Genomic DNA, 16,560 nt, shown 5'->3' with positions numbered 1-16,560 from the left:
ATCCCCCACATTCCCAGCACTGAATAAAAGGAAGAATTTTGTTCTATTCCATTGGATTTGAATGTTTTGTTTTAATTCACCTAAAGGTCTAATCAAACCAAAAAGTCATCTTCTACTAACAGGAAATTCACATAAAAGTTTAAATAAGGCTGTCCATTTTCTTTTTTTCAATTATCAAATTTATTTATTAAATCATTTACCTTTGATGTAAATGCAACTCTCCACAGCCACTCTGCAACTTTCTACCTGTATGGCAGAGAAAGAAGTATGAAGGTGTCACTGAGGAAAGGCTGTTGAGTTTTGTGGAGATAACGAGGCACAAAGGAGCAGAAGTAGTTTGTGTGCTTTATTACAACTCCATAGTATTTATCCAGGCCTTTGTGATGAGTACCAAACCCAGGCCAAGGACAGGGATGTTTGCGCAGCTGGCTGGACGTCACCGCAGTGTCCCAAGGCCCCTCCAGAGCCACAGATGTTAAAGGAACCTGCTGACTTAGATCAAATTGCAGGCCTCTTGAAATAATGACTTTTATAGCTACTCCTCTTGCTAGTACTATTAAGTTTTTACTTGGAATAGTTTGGAATCAATTTTAATAAATAGAAGAAGGAAAACATCTTGTTCTTTTTGTGTACAATATTTTAAATGCTGTGTCTGCACTGTATTACGTGGGAATACCTCTGTTATTTTGTTATGCTATGGTGTTCATCCCCTTCACAGAGATTCTATATGGTAGTTCTGAGAAAAGAAATATAGAAGCTGCAGCTAATTAAATTGCCAAATACTAAGGTGTGGTGGGTTGGCCTTGTCTGGATGCCAGGTGCGCCCACCAGCTGTTCTCTCACTTCCCAGCCTCAGAAGAACAGGGGCAGAAAAATGTGGTAAGAAGCTCATGGGTTGAGACACGGACAGAGACATCACACACCAATTACCATTGTAGGCAAAACAGATTCAACTTTGGGGAAATAATTTAATTTATTGCCAATGAAACAGAGTAGGACAGTGAGAAATAACAAATTTAAATCCACTCTCCTTTTATTCCTCCCTCGTTCCTAGTTTTACTCACTCCAAAGCCTTTTATACTCATGTCCTCAGTAAAGCCATGGTTTGTTTTAATCACTATATATGTAGGTCCTATTTGACAACTCTGGTTAAGCTGTAGGACTACTTGTTTGAGCAGGTAACGTCTCTCTTGTGATGAGCACAAAAGAAGTATTCTCTCTACACTAGTGACTGAAAAGCTGTCAGAGTGTGTTTGTTTTTCTCTTGTGAAGAACAGTTTTCTTTATGACTCAGGGCTAAATTATTTAAGCAGACAGAAAGCAGTACTTTGGAGCATGTGTTTGCAACACACATGGTGGCCTGGTACACACAGGGCAAAGTTAGATGCTGAAGCAAGTTATTTATTGTGTTCACTATTTGCACACAGTTACTTTTCACTTAAATTATGTACTAAAAGTAAGAAGAACAAGCCTGAAATCTTAGCATGAAGCAATGTACATACCAGAGATAATGTAATGAACCACCTTAGAAATAGGAGAATGAGAAAGAAGAAAAAGGGTCCCATCTGGCATGTCTTTCCTGAAGAAATGCACTTTACCACTTTTACACATTACAACTTTATTTGTCAAATGAGCAAAACAATGCAATATAAAATACAAGGTTTAAGGCACTATTATTTACAGTGCATCAGCAGTATTTTACACATGTGTTGGCTCCATCAGTATGTACTCACGTAAGGTGCTACAGCCCCAGCAATTGCTACACATTCCTGAATCTTAGCTGTTGAAATGCTGCAAGTCAGAACCTCAGCTGGTGTCAATCAGCTGATTGATACCTCCTCAGAACCTGAATCTATGTATCTGTGTTTATTTTCTAATCAGTTATTGTTTTTTAAAATATTGGCTTTTATTTTATTTTTCTATGGTGATAAATAACTTGGTAACTGCAACAAAGCAAGGCTTTATGTTTGCACCAAAGTACCAATAAATCCTTGCTCAAAGAGCACACAGTCTACAGGGCAGGACATAAACTCACAAATAACAAATTCACTGAAGTAGATGCAATTCTTAATGATAACAATCTTCACTGCTGACAACACCCTCAAACACAGGAAGAAATGAGAACTGGAACAACTCTACTGACATGGAAATGCCTGAGATAGGGGGAAAAAAAGGCAGCATAAGAAACCATAAAAAACCCCTCCCAAAATAAAATGAAGTAACAGTTTTGCTCAGTGTATATTAAAATGTGGAAAGAGGTTTACAAAACAGTGCAGCCAATTCACAAAAACATACATAAAAGAGCAGACTCTGCAGAACTGAAGTAAATGGTCATAACCTGTATTCTGTACTAGTGTGGTTTATTCCATATCACTTATACAAAAGATGTTAATCTTTGAATGGGTTGGCTTCTATGAGTAATGTTTTCAGGGTAACTACAAACCAGGCCTGCCATAGACGAGGAACATTACAAGATAAGAGATGCCATCAATATCATCGTCTTCAATAGGAACATTCCTGCTCTAAAGCACTACATGATATATACTCAGGAGTGACCCTGAAATTCAGCTGAACACAGCAAGAAATAAGAGAGTCTAGGACAAGGAGTAATGATAAAAATAAATTTTAAGAAAGTAATAAATGGTATGAGATAATACACAGAGGGTTTATAAATCTATATCTTGAATTTTTTATTTGATTCTTTTTCTAAATAACATGCTATATTAAAGTGGAGTAAGAGTTTAATCACTGGGGACAAAACCCGTAAAACTCTAGTTGTTTTCACTGTTTCATTAATCAATAAGTGGTTTTATTTTTCTGGAATTACATTTTACAATTATCCTAGGCTTGATACCATAGTTAACAGAAGCTGCAAATACTAATTGCCTCTGAAAGTCTGGATTTAAACATTTAGGTTGGAAAATGTTGTTTTCACTTTTTCAAAAGAACAGATCCTGGCTCTAATTTTTCATCCAATAGGAATGAAATTGTGCCTGTTTTCAGAGAAAATAGATGAGGCTTGCTTTTTATGTCCATTGGAATATATGGAAGGGAACTGTCAAAGCCAACCAGTGTGGTAACTGAATAGAACTTTGTTAATTCAACATTAATGAATATCATGGAGGGCAGATCATAACAGATCCTCAGCATTTTATTTTTAGCCCTTAAACTCCAATTGGGAAATTGTCCTAGAAGTTCCCTTTCTCCAGATCAAAACAATTCTAATTTATAGTTTATTAACAGATTATAGCAATTAATTTTAGACCAAATTTTTTGCAGTCTGAATTAGTTTTTTCTTCACTAGTTTACACTGAATTAACTAGCTTACAGTGAGCTCTGTTTTTCTAGTTTTCAGCATAATTGCTTTGATGACATCAGGGTAATTGCAGTTTTAGGCTTTTCTCTCAATATGGGATTAAATTTTGCAGATTATTATTCCAGATTATTTAAATACTAAAGATCTTTATAATCCTTTAGGTCTAAAGGTGCATTTAATAATGGACCTTTTATAACTAGTCATAAAATAGGTAACAAAATATTTATACATTTTGCACAATGATGTTTACTCTCAGTTGTCTCTGTAGCTTAAATAAAGAGAAGGAATTATTTAATACTGACAAAATTATTCATGCACATTAGCTATAAGTAAATATAAGGATGATTAATATAAGTACTGGTTTAGTTACATAATACATTCATTTTATGAAGAACATTTCATTGTCACCATTTATTCCTGGTATTGTTGTATCAAATGGTCTGTTCTCATGTAGTCAATTTAATGCATTAGAATAAAGTAAATGACTATGAAAATTGGCAATTTGGGTGAAATTTCACTCTTTAAGATCTTAATACTGAGTTATTGATGCTTATCTTCAAAATATAACCAGTATATATTTACCCTTTGAAAGAGGGACATTTTAACTTAACTTCAAGTACTCTTTTCCTCATTGCATTATTTGTTTGGATTTTTGATGTTAGAAATACAGCTATAAGCTCCCTGAGTTTAGCTTAGAGACAGAGTTGGACAGACAGTGGTGTTTTAGTTAGTTATGTAGATTCTTTCTTCCACCAGAACCTTTCACTGGAGCTGCTTTGCTGCAGTTTTCGAATCCCTGTCATTCTGCCTGCCAGCCTGATGGTACCTCATGAGCAGCCCCAGCTCTCCCACAGGCAGCATTCCAGGTCTGTGCTAGCACTGCTTAGGCCACCAGGGAACAAGTAGACTGGGAGCAACACGAGCTACAGAATGATCCGGTGGGCAACAGTGTCTTCACGCATTATCATCACTTTGTTGCACAGGCAGACGAAATCCACGCTGTTCTAGCTAAAGTGGCACACAGGGAGGTATTTTAAGAAGCAGATTATTAAGAACTTGGAGTTCCAAGATAACAGGTTTTGGTTCTAAGTGTAGTTTAGTCTCTATTATAGCAGAGATACAAGCTGAAAAACAGGGTTCAGTGTTTCCAAAGTGAAGTTAGTACCTGCAGGTCTAGCATTTTTGCTCACAATTCCAGGTAATGCAGATTCATCACTGCTTCTCCACATTCCAAGTCCTGGTTTCTTGAAGAGTGCTCTCCTTCCAGTAATATTTCTTTCTTCCCTTTTTCATTTTTTTTCTCTTTTCTTAATATTCAGCATAAAGGTGAAAAGGCTGTGCATATGCATGAGAAAATAAACCTTCTGAAATATGTTATCATATGTACTCAGCCACTACCCAAATCCATTATCTTTGATGGCATGTTGTTACAAGAAATTAGTAGATAAAATATGGCACAACATCAATTTTTATAAACAAAATTATTTCATGGGGTTTACAAAAAACTTTTTATCATCAATTTATTATCAAAATGCTAGTAGGACATCTTGTCTGCATAGACTTCATTGACATAAAAGACTATAAGTACAGCGATTTTTTGCATAACTGCTTCCAGATAGTCACCAAGAAGTATGTCTGAGCTCACATTTGACCAAAATAAAAATAAAGCTAAAATGAATTGTATTTTGGAGGAAGAATACTAACAAATCTGTGATCTTTTTTTTTTCCATGGAAGCATAAGTAATGATAACCTTAAGAAGGTATCGAGCAGATCAATGCTGAAGAGCTGAGGAAAATAAATTTGAGGAGGAAAAATTAAAACTTTTAGTGAACTCATTTCAAAATACAGAAAAGTAACAACTATGCTTGTAAGTTTTTATGAAATGTAAGAGACAAGCTTGCTTTGAACTGCGGGAGGTCCTGTCTTGCAGTAACCTGTGTCAGTCTGTACTGAGTTTACTCCAGCGAGGCAGCAAGGGCCAAGTTCTCTACTCCATGCTGTAGGAGCTGCTTTGGTTAACAATGACACTGACTTTCAAAATCAGAGTCAGCTCTCAGTCTCTGGTGTTGCAGCCCTTACATAAACAGTTCCACCAACTTTAAGAAGTGCCATATGTAGCGTCCACAGCTTGGCACACTGTGAATAGGATGTCATTTTCACCACAGGCTTTAGCGAGTCTGCAAAGTGATCAGATGCCTGCATTCCTTTCTCAAATGCTGTTTTCAGGATTAACACCCTCCCTCTGAAGGCTGACTGAAAGGTTTTCCAGGTTGTGTCTGCAGCCTTGCAGATGCCTTTAGATTTCAGAAGCTGAACTACACTCAGCCAGGAAACTGATGATCAAGGCTGTTCCATCCACACTACAAGGAACACAAACCTGGGCCCAGCTCCACTTAATTCTTTCTTTTCATTTTTATCATTACAAAATAAAGACATAAAGGAAATACCAAACCCAGAACTGGGATGGCAAACTCCAAATACAAATAAATCACTGCTCTTGTTTTAAGGGTTTGAGCTTCAGTAAGGCTTAGAGATGCTTGATAAACAGCAGTTGGAGTCTGAGGCTTGAGTGAAAAAGGATAGAGAATAAAAGAATCTGCAAGTGTTTTTCAGATATTTTGCACTGATTCATGTTGATGCTGCTTCACTGCTTCAGTGGAATGCTACCAAGTCAGAGCAGCACAGCACCTGGTTCTGCTGTTCAGTTTCAAACTTGCAAAAGGAAGACTTGTTTTGCCTGTTACTGAAAAATGTTTTCTCTGGGCTGAAGCAAAGCAATTGTTAACAGCTTACACTATTTAGCCACTGTTGTCAAACAATAAAAAAAAATAATTAATCCAAATGAAGTAAAAAAGGAGTTGTAGACACTAAAGTGGAGTAATCTGCAGTGGAAACTGGCAAGGGTCCTGCAGGTAAAACTCTTTTAATGAAAAGTCCATGGAACCTTTCTGGCAAGCTCGAAGCCTATTTCATAATAGGGCTCATCGCTAAAAAGATGGAATTCTTTCCAAACTTAAACATATACTCACCAATTATTCTTTATTTCTTCTTATTTTCTCTGAGGGAAAAATAGAATAAGTTTTTCTATGTCTTGATTTAAAACACAGTTTCTTCTAATTAGTATGTATTGTAGGTCCTGTTTGACAAATTTACTTAAGTTGCAGGACGGCTTGTTTGAGCAGGTAACTTCTCACTTGTGATGAGCACAAAAGAAGTACTATCTGTATACCTGTGACTGAAAAGCTCTCAGAGTGTGTTTGTTTTCCTCTTGTGAAGAGTTTAGTTTATGACTCAGGGCTAAACTATTCAGGAAGACAGAAAACGTTTTGGAGCATGAATTTGCAACACACTGGTCCTAATCTGGTGGCTTTGGTAAAACCAAAGTTTTAGGGCCTAATTGCAAAGTGTGCTACAACATCCTTGAGTATCCAAGGTGGTGTGCTAAGACCCTTGGATGCTCAAAAAGTGAGACTATGATTGCAGTATGACTCTCCAAGCTACGCCCTGCTGTTTCTAACTTCCCCCATACTCAATTCAAAGGCTAAAAGGTCTCTCAGATTGTCTTATTGCCCTAGGGGTACACTGATCTCCTGAACCCTGACAATGTCAAAAACAAACAAGATCCTCTTGAGCTTCACTTTCACCCCCAGATAAGCTCAAACATTTTAGTCTTAGCAGCATTTTAGATTTTAGGTATTTAGAATTTTCTGATGTGTGAAAAGTAAAAGAATGGTAATTCATAAATCCAGCACATCCATATATGCTTTCAGCATGAAGGCTTATCTGTGAGCCTAATCTAAAGATATAATTCAGACTGTCTAAACATGTAAGAATTTGTCTCCAGAAGGACTTAAACACTACAGCTCTGGGCAACCTTGAAACAGACATAATACAGTCTGAAACAGCAACATCAGCACCTTCATTCAACCCATCAGACTTATTTAATTGTTCTTTCTAAGACATTTATCAGATTGCAGTATCAGCCAATGGAAAAGCTCTCCTCAACCCAGTGGTGCCTTAGGTTAGTTATATCAAGTCTGTAGTTCCTGGAAGGTGGTGATGGGGCAGCATCATAATTATCTGGTTTTATTTTTTCCAGTTAGAAGGCTCAGTTTGGTGGCCTGAGAGTGGACTTCAGTGCAAGGCTTGAAAGCACACCTCTGGATTTGTAAGTTATTCTTCTTGGTCTGTCTCTCTGTTGTGACATATTAGGTTTATTTTCCTTTTCTGCTAACAAATAGGTGTTCCCACATTTATTACACATTATGAAAAGGCAGGTTTTCAAAATAAACAGAAAGTTTCTATGCATACAAATTAGTAACAGGAAAAGCCAAATACTCCAAAAGTAACTTCAGATCTTGCCTTCTGTCTTCTGGCATGGAAACAACACCAAGAATCTCTCCTTCCTCTTCTTAATATAAAATTTCTAAATTCCCCTATTCACCACATGACACTGGAACCACTTACCAAAACTTTGTGGTTTTGAAAGATGTGTCAAGACTGAAGAAAGATGACACAGCACCATCTTGGGACAAAAGAACTGTGAAATTCAAATGAAAAATCCTGTAATGGATTTCAGGTTACATTCTGTCCCCATTTGCCCACATACCGCTCTTAGTGGCATCAATAAGAATCATGGATATACATCCAAGGATGGATTTTGGTCCTTGCATGTGACTTAGTAAAGAAGCTTGTGCTGTATATAAAGAAATTTGTACTTACAAACTAAAATTATCAGCAACAAAGTGGCAGACAATCCTCCCAGAAAATATCTGAAAGCATAAAAATACCCAGAAAGGTTAGAAAAAGCCAAAAGTTGGGCTAAAAGAGGTGAAGTCTGGGTGAGAGGAGGAGAGAAGGTTCTTGCACATGAACCTCCTGAACTCTGGTAGGTGAACTGCAGTTTGAAACTTTAAATTACGTAAACTGTTGAGGATAATTTCCAACAAAGAAAGACTAAGCATTCAGACTGAGTGAACCACCCACTTAGAAAGGCATAGATCCATTGTGAATCTCAGCACACTTGAAAAGGTAGTTTTCATGGCTGCATGCATATTTCTAATTTTTATGCATATCTGTATAGCTCAGATATTTGCCTGCATCGACTATTATTATGTGAAAATATATTTGCACAGTAAGATATATGGGACTTTGAAAATGTGAACTTTAAATTTAAGTTTTATTCACCAGTTGAAATAGAGTAAGCACTAATGTCAGATACAGCAAATAAAAGAAATAAAAATTACCTTGTACATATTGAAATGATTAAGCACACGATCAGTGCAGCCATGTGAAAAATGACATTTTGCACTGTTCTGGATTCTAAAATAAAAATCAGGAAAATAATTTTAATGGGTTTATAGGAAAGTAAATATATGGCAGGAGGTGTTTTGAAAGACAACCTTCAGCCTGTGAAACCAGTCTCTTCAGTTCCTCTTTAAGAGAACTCGCTGAAGTGATTCAAAGCTGAAACCTAATTTTCATGCTCTGGGTGTCTCTCAGGAGTCTTTTTCCCCCACAACCACAGAGACAGTATGCCCTCCATGCTCTCAGAAAACAAGCCTTTCTGCATAATTGCCTGTTTCAGTTTTTGTTCCCATGCCCTTTCCTCCATTTTCCTCTTCACTCTACTTCTTTTTTTCTTTCCCAAAAAATGGGAGAGAAAAAGCTGTGAGCAGGGGGGAGTAAACTAGTAAACAAAATGTTAAGATTTTCTTATATTGAATAATTAATTTAAAATATATGTTTTAGGAAATTAATTCTATTCTGCAAGGGGCCAGATCCATATTTTTAATGTATTTTCAATTCTCTCAAAAATGAGCCATGTCAGAATAATATTGTAACATACCTGCATTGCTCAAGGTTTCTTCATTTGCATTTAGCATAAATGAAGAGCAGGATTTTGAAGCACTAAATGGTTTTTCAGGCTGAAGAAACTCATCATCTTTGTTGAGAGATGTTCCATTAGATCCTGCAGTTTGCCTTGGGGACACATGGTTATTATATCCAGAAGAAAAGTCTGAATCGCCTACAAAAAGTGCACATGGAACTGAGATTGCACAAAAGAAGAGCTCTGAGACTTTGTGTTAATGAATTGGGCAGGGGGAGGAGTGTGTTAATTACTTAATCACAGGAGAGTTTCCAAACTGTTATGGGTAAGGAATTGGCAGGTACAATGCATAAAGGTGAAAATATGTGGAATAAAGACAAAACTGCATAGAGCATAACGTGAAGTTACTGAAAGAGGCAGGTGAAAGCAGATAGTGCTAGATATTAATCACACCAGAACAAACATTACTGGTGATGACTTTGGATTCAAATTCAGTTTAAAAATGCCTTTTTGGAACAAAGGTCTTTGCAAACTCATACTTTGGTTTAACGCCATAAGCTGTATTCACCACTTGGAATTCTGTTGTGCATCTATCCTTTACTTGCACATCTTGGCAGAAAACCCTTGCAAAACTTATGGAGAGAGATACCCCAAGTCCATTAAATACGTACTGTAATACTGTGGCTTGATTACCTGGTATCTGATCAGGGCTTACCAATATCACTGTGACTGGCTTCTAGTTTACTGTATCCATCAGGCCAAGGATCATCTACATGGGAGGAATCCATATTGCTGGGAATGGTGGAGCTGAGCCACGAGCAGGAGGCACTGAGATTGAACAAGCTGTCAAGAGAGCGACGGATTTTCCTCCTTCGCCTGCATACACTAGAAAGAAAAGATATGTTGTCAAGGAATAGAGCTATTTATTCTTGTTGAGCAGAGACAGAGCTCTAAAGCTTGCAGGAATGACATGAAAGAACCAGGTTCTGGGTGCTACTCCTAGTCCTCTTCTTGACCCTGGGGCACATCACGAGGAATGACTGGTGCACACCACAGTATGTCAGGGAATATATTGGCAGGAGGGCAGAGCATGGTGTTGTCATGCTGGAAACTGTGACACCAAATGATATCACAGCTATTGGTCTCTGATAATGTTATGAGTCTCTCATGCTACTCACGAGTTGCACCCTGCCATATCCCATTTGGGGCAGGGTGAATCCATTGAACTTCAACAAGTTTTGAACTGTATTTTATATACCTGACTAGACTGCTGTTGCTGTTCTGAAATCAAGAAAGATTTTTCCTTGAGTAAGAATTCCAGAACCAGACCTCCTTATATATATGTATGTGTGTGTGTGTGTGTGTCTGCATGTGTGTGTTTTAGATATATTTATATGGACTTTTTTCTTAGTTCTTTTCAGAGCAACATCCCATTGGCAAAATGATCTGTAGCTTTCCTTTTTCTTTATTGGAAACAACTTTACTTATAGCACCAACTGTGTACTGGAGAGTTTTTGGGTAGTAAGACATGACTGAAAATCAGGTTATTTCAATCACTGCACTTTCTAAATTAAAGCAACTGAGATGTTCCCATTCAGAAGCAATGCTGATCTTATGCCAGGGAAAATGTAGACAGACACAGATCTCTAGATAAGGCCAGAGATGTGGAGGCAATTGCCAACACAAAGTAAAATTTCCACATGGTTCACTTACCAAATTAAATTCTCTTTATATGTAACTCTTGTGTGGGATGGTGTCAATGTTATGTTGCCCTCTTCATCAGACAGAAAACTGTCTTCTGACAAAATGTAATAACCATTAGAAAGCAGTCGAGGGCTGCGGCGACATGCAGGATGGGAGTCTGTCAGAGGGTTTGTGGAACACTCATAGGCAAGATCATCATCCAAAAAGGCACAAGCACAACTGAAAAGCAGAAATAAAAGTCTCCAAATTAGTTAAGGTCTAGACAGAGCAAACCCATGATCTAATAGCAATGAATTTACATTTCCAGCTGATGGCAGATGGTAATGATATAGATTTAAAATATGTGGATGCAATAATATTACTTTTGTACTAGGGGGTTTCAGCCAGCTGAAGTGTGCCTGGATCACACCTTCCAGAGCTTCAGATTACAGAAGGGATACATGCCAGGGGAGCGTTCCATGATTGCGTGGAGCCAACTTGAGCTGAGAAGTACATGGTGTTTTTCTGTGGCAAAGCTCTTGGCCAGGGAGTCCTGCCACACCTACACCTACCTGGAGCCATCAGAAGCATTCCAGCATTTTGCTTTTCTGACTGACTCTACATTGCACAAGTGGGTGCCTCTGAACCAGGGAGGATTTATTTGGGTTTGTATAATGTAATATACTTAGAGAAGATTTAAGGATACGTGACTTGTAACTCTCACAAATGCTAGAATATCATGCAGCTAGAACAGCACAGGATAAAGTCTACACGTGTTGCCAGCTTCATCCAGCACTGAAACATGATTGACTTTGAGATGAAATTTAGCACAGAAAAATATACTATGTGGTATTTAAAATAGAAGTGAGTAGTGACAGAGGTGAAAGAATCTAAATATTGTAGACATTTTACTTAGTTAAGTAAAATTGGATTTATGGCTAGTCCTTTCTCTTCAACACCTCTGAATTCCAAATTGCCATGCAGTGACATCATTGAAAGAAAGGAAGACACTGGATTGATTCAGCATCTGACCTGCGTTACAGTAGCAGGTTTAACCATCCCATATGGCATGTCACAGAGGGATACCATAATTTCAGTGTAGGGAAAAACAGATGGAAGAGAGATACTCCAAAATCTTGTAATTGCAAAACCAGTGTTTCCAACCTCCACAGCAGTACTTCTGAACTTCCATTTAAAACAGTAATTAAATTAATATCAGCACTACAATTCTAAGTGGCCCAAAAGGGATTTTTACAAAATCTACAACAAAATAAAATTAACAAGTGTAACTTTCCTCAGTACCTTGGAAAAATATGTTGTGAGAGGCTGCGTTCATGCTCTCCATTAAATGCTGTTGAACCTGCAGAGGCAAATTTGAAATACAAAAGAGTCGTTACCATAATAACTGGCAAGTACCTTGTGTATATCAAAAAGATAATAAAAAAAGTTAAAAAATGAAAAGGAAATTAAGAGAGGGACTAAAGGAGGTAAAACATATGAAAGAACAGGGGAAAGATATAGTGTTTTTAAGAAACTCATTCAAACCAGACCAACCCAGAATCAGAGCCAACCAAAATCAACTACTTGTGCTCTGCACAGATTAAAGACTTGAAAGAAATAGACACAAATAAAATAACTGCAGTAATTTTAACGGCGTTTTACCAGAAATCTGCTTCATGCCAAAACCAGTACATGTAGATACAGAGTAGAATGGAAAGGCCACTGTTACCGTTACCATTAAAATTTCAGATGAAAATTGCAGACATAGCACAACAGGCACAGGGATTGCAACAATGACAAATATTTGACAGTAATATTGTGTCAGGAGACTAAGGCAATAGGATTTGTCTGGATTACCATGGCTCAAGTCTGCAAAGTACAGCAGGATGTTCAGCACCTGACAGAATTAATCTTATGAAATAGAAGCAATGGCTATCCATAGGGAGAATTTATATCTGTTATTACATGAAAAGATGAAAGATTTGATCTTTCCCTATATTACCTTGCCTCTCCTGTATCCTTAGAGCTTCAGACTTACCACACTGTTAGTAAGTGCCCATCATTCATCTCCAAGAGGAGACAGGTCTAAGAGAATTTTATTTTTTTATGTTCAATTGTGAGCGGAGGCAAAGAAAAGACATGAAGGTCAGTGTTTCCACTTTGGTAATCTTGTTTATCCTCATTTGGAGCTCAGTTATCAGTCACAGCCTTGGGACCAGGCAAGGTCACCAAAAAAGAGAAGTAAAACATTCAAGGTGTTTTTTAGAAATCATTCTTATTACCCTGCTCCCATGCATACTGTTTCTCCCATCCTTTAAAAAAAATCACTTTACCATGTGAAAATTATGCTCTAATGTTTGCAAAAATAACTTGAGGAGGAGACATTTGGAAGAAATTTGGTGGGGGTACAGAGTGATCAAGTAGCATCAGTCAGAAGACCACAGAGCAAGTTGTACAAACAGTGAGAGCAGTGGTATATTTCACAGTCTGATGTATTAGAGCTACTTTTTTTCACATACAACTAGCTTCTGAAATAATTTCTCCTACTTTAGGCAAAATTGTGTGTTTTTAAAGGTGTAAAAATATTATATTCAAAACTAAGATACCCATCCAAACTCTAACAAAATACAGGAAGAATTCGACAGGCAGTTTGTAGATCTGGATACAAACTAAACTCAGCAAAATCCCAAAACGTATCAGTCAAACAAGATCCCCTCCACAAGATTTTTTTTATTAAAAGCTCTGACATATGTGCCCAAATTTACTTGCTCCTGGTGTCAGTGCAACATGTAATATTCCATATATCCTGGAATATATGGATTGTTTCATATTACCTGAGGGAACAGGGAATATAGATTATCTGGAAAAGAGTTCTAAAAGAAAAAAAAGTATGTTTTATTTTGTCTCGTTTGAAAATTATGATGTGTAAAATACTATCATCAATATATATCGTACCATTAGTTATAATGTATTATCACTTAGGCAAAAGTGATTGATTCTAGGACACATTTCTTTGAAAGGGGATATCAAAGTATACTTTATGATACCTACTGCAACTCTTTGATAATCTGAGAGTGAAATTTTACAGCAACTGAAACCCACAACACAGGTGTGTTGCACGTGATTGTTTCAGTTATAATATAAAGTAGCAACCTCTAATAAAGGATAACTAGAGTTGCAGCTTTGGGTAGTGCTCTCATTAGATAGTGTTGACACATAGTCATCACAGTGGCTGAACAAACCACAGTCCTGTTCTCATTTGAATTGTCTCATCAGTTTGCAAGGTATGTCTCTGCAGCATGCTTGTTTATCTGCCACCCTCCACAGAAATAAAATTTATGATAGAACAGAGTATATACCTATATTTATAAAAGAAAGGGAGTAATATACACATGCAATTATATTACTGGGAGGTGATGAATTTCTCTCTTTTCAAGAACAGTTAACATCATCAGCAAATTTGCTGATGACACCAAGCTGGGAGGGAGTGTCGACCTGCTGGAAGGCAGGAGGGCTCTGCAGAAGGATCTGGATAGACTTGAGAGATGGGCTGATTCCAATGGGATGAAGTTCAATAAGACCAAGTGCCGAGTCCTGCACTTTGGCCACAACAACCCCCTGCAGCGCTACAGGCTGGGCACAGAGTGGCTGAATAGCAGCCAGGCAGAAAGGGACCTTGGGGTACTAATTGACAGGAAGCTCAGCATGAGCCAACAGTGTGCCCAGGTGGCCAAGAAGGCCAATGGGATACTGTCCTGTATCAAAAATAGCGTGGCCAGCAGGACCAGGGAAGTGATCCTTCCCCTGTACTCTGCATTGGTGAGGCCACACCTTGAGTACTGTGTTCAGTTCTGGGCCCCTCAGTTCAGAAAGGATATTGAGGTGCTGGCGTGAGTCCAGAGAAGAGCAACAAGGCTGGTGAAGGGACTGGAGCACAAGCCCTATGGGGAGAGGCTGAGGGAGCTGGGGTTGTTTAGCCTGGAGAAGAGGAGGCTCAGAGGTGACCTCATCACTGTCTAGAACTACCTGAAGGGAAGTTCTAGCCAGGTGGGGGTTGGTCTCTTCTCCCAGGCACTCAGCAATAGGACAAGGGGGAACGGGCTTAAGCTCTGCCAGGGGAAATTTAAGTTGGATATCAGAAAAAAATTCATTACAGAGAGAGTAATCAGGCATTGGAATGGGCTGCCCGGAGAGGTGGTGGATTCACCATCCCTAGAGATTTTTAAATGCAGATTGGACGTGGCGCTGAGTGCCACGATCTAGTAAATGGACTGGAGTTGGACCAAGGGTTGGACTCGATGATCTCCAAGGTCTTTTCCAACCCAATTGATTCTATGATTCTATGATTCTATAAGCAGCAGTAATCTCCTTTCAAACTATTTTAAGTAATGATAATACCAAGCTTCTGTGAACAGTCATAGAACAGGCAGTCCAACAGATTTTTTTACTGCTCTTGATCATGAAAATTTTTGTCTCATGCATAATGAGACAGGTCCTGGAAATCATAATTCAATCAGTGACGGAGAAAACACGGAAACATCATGTTGCAGACAATGCTGCACAGTGTTCTGCTTTCATTTAATATTCAGTCCTAGTTCAGGGCTATTAATAGTGTGAGAATCTATAGTAACGACATAAGCAAGCCAAAACAAAGCATCTCAACCACCACTGTGCAATGAAGCACTAGTATTGTATCTGTAACTCACAAAATGAGCCATCAACACAGAACCTTTAAACTGTGGCATGAAGAAAGGCCAACAGCTCTATGAAATCTCACTAAAAGTGAACCTGAGGTAAATGTGGCAATATTTTATGTCAAGAATTCAAATAAAAATTTAAGGCAACAATCTCTTTAGAATTTCAAAACATACAAAAGTTCATGTCATAAGCAAAAAGTCCCAGTCCAAACCAGTCAGTTTTAAATACCTTTCCCTCCAAAAATCAAAGTAGGGTTCAAACCAGTGATGTGATCAGTTTACAATCTAAATATTTACATTAGTAACTGCCAAAATATAGTGTTAACTATTAAAATAGCTGAAGCCCAGAGAACCAGTTGTATTCTATTGTACCTACCAAACAGAAGTGTCTACAAAGAGAGTTTTATTTGATCACACATATTAGTGACTTTTGAAGAGCACGTCAGTCTTTTCTCCCCACAGGTAATGATAACATTCACTAGAATGCAAAACTTCCTGAAGAGCAACACAGAATTATTCCAAAGCTTAGTTATCCCTCAGCTGACAAATCTGTTAAGAGATAAATAAGTCTAAAATCTTCCAAACCTGGAAAATCCATTTCACAATTAACACCTGTGTGCAATAAAGTTCCTCATCAACAGCCCGAGAGCCTGTGGGACGTTTAGTGGAGGCTGTTCCTTCTGCAGGTTCGTGGGACAGACCAGTCCTGGCTCCTTGCAAAGGCAGGTCTGTGAAGTCCCTGTTTCCTTTTGAAAACAGCCGGTGCAATCAGCGGCACAGAGCCCCAGTGAGGTCACGCTTCCTGTAGAGTAGCCTCACATCACAGCATTCGGTTTGAAGATTAAGATTAGCCCAGTGAACGCTCTTGCAGGCTGTTGCAAAACAGAAGACACACTACAAATAATGTTTCACTCCAATGATTATGTAGAGAACAAAGACAGAACCTTTTGTTATAAAGTGACACAGATTTTTGTTTCAAATTTACTTTTCTGCCTCATACAAAAAACTTTCTAGAGGCCTATCCAAATCATTT

General features: G+C 38.1%; 1 protein-coding gene across 1 annotated transcript in view; it reads right to left on the bottom strand.

The window, feature by feature from the left end:
• Window positions 1-16,163, bottom strand: part of LOC139671256 (dynein axonemal assembly factor 11-like) — a 57,336-nt gene extending 41,173 nt beyond the window's left edge. Inside the window, exons 1-4 of the mRNA XM_071553823.1 lie at window positions 16,113-16,163; window positions 12,133-12,190; window positions 10,861-11,070; window positions 9,863-10,032 (exon numbers count right to left, since the gene is read on the bottom strand). Of these exons, the coding sequence (XP_071409924.1) occupies window positions 9,863-10,032; window positions 10,861-11,070; window positions 12,133-12,190; window positions 16,113-16,125 (451 nt within the window). The 5' untranslated portion in view covers window positions 16,126-16,163. The remainder of the gene's footprint in view (window positions 1-9,862; window positions 10,033-10,860; window positions 11,071-12,132; window positions 12,191-16,112) is intronic.
• Window positions 16,164-16,560: the final 397 nt, after the last annotated feature.

Source organism: Pithys albifrons, chromosome 4, assembly GCF_047495875.1.
Source record: "Pithys albifrons albifrons isolate INPA30051 chromosome 4, PitAlb_v1, whole genome shotgun sequence".
Taxonomy (NCBI): Eukaryota; Metazoa; Chordata; class Aves; order Passeriformes; family Thamnophilidae; genus Pithys; species Pithys albifrons.
Note: the sequence above shows the minus strand (reverse complement) of the source record. Positions and strands in the feature narration are given on the sequence as shown.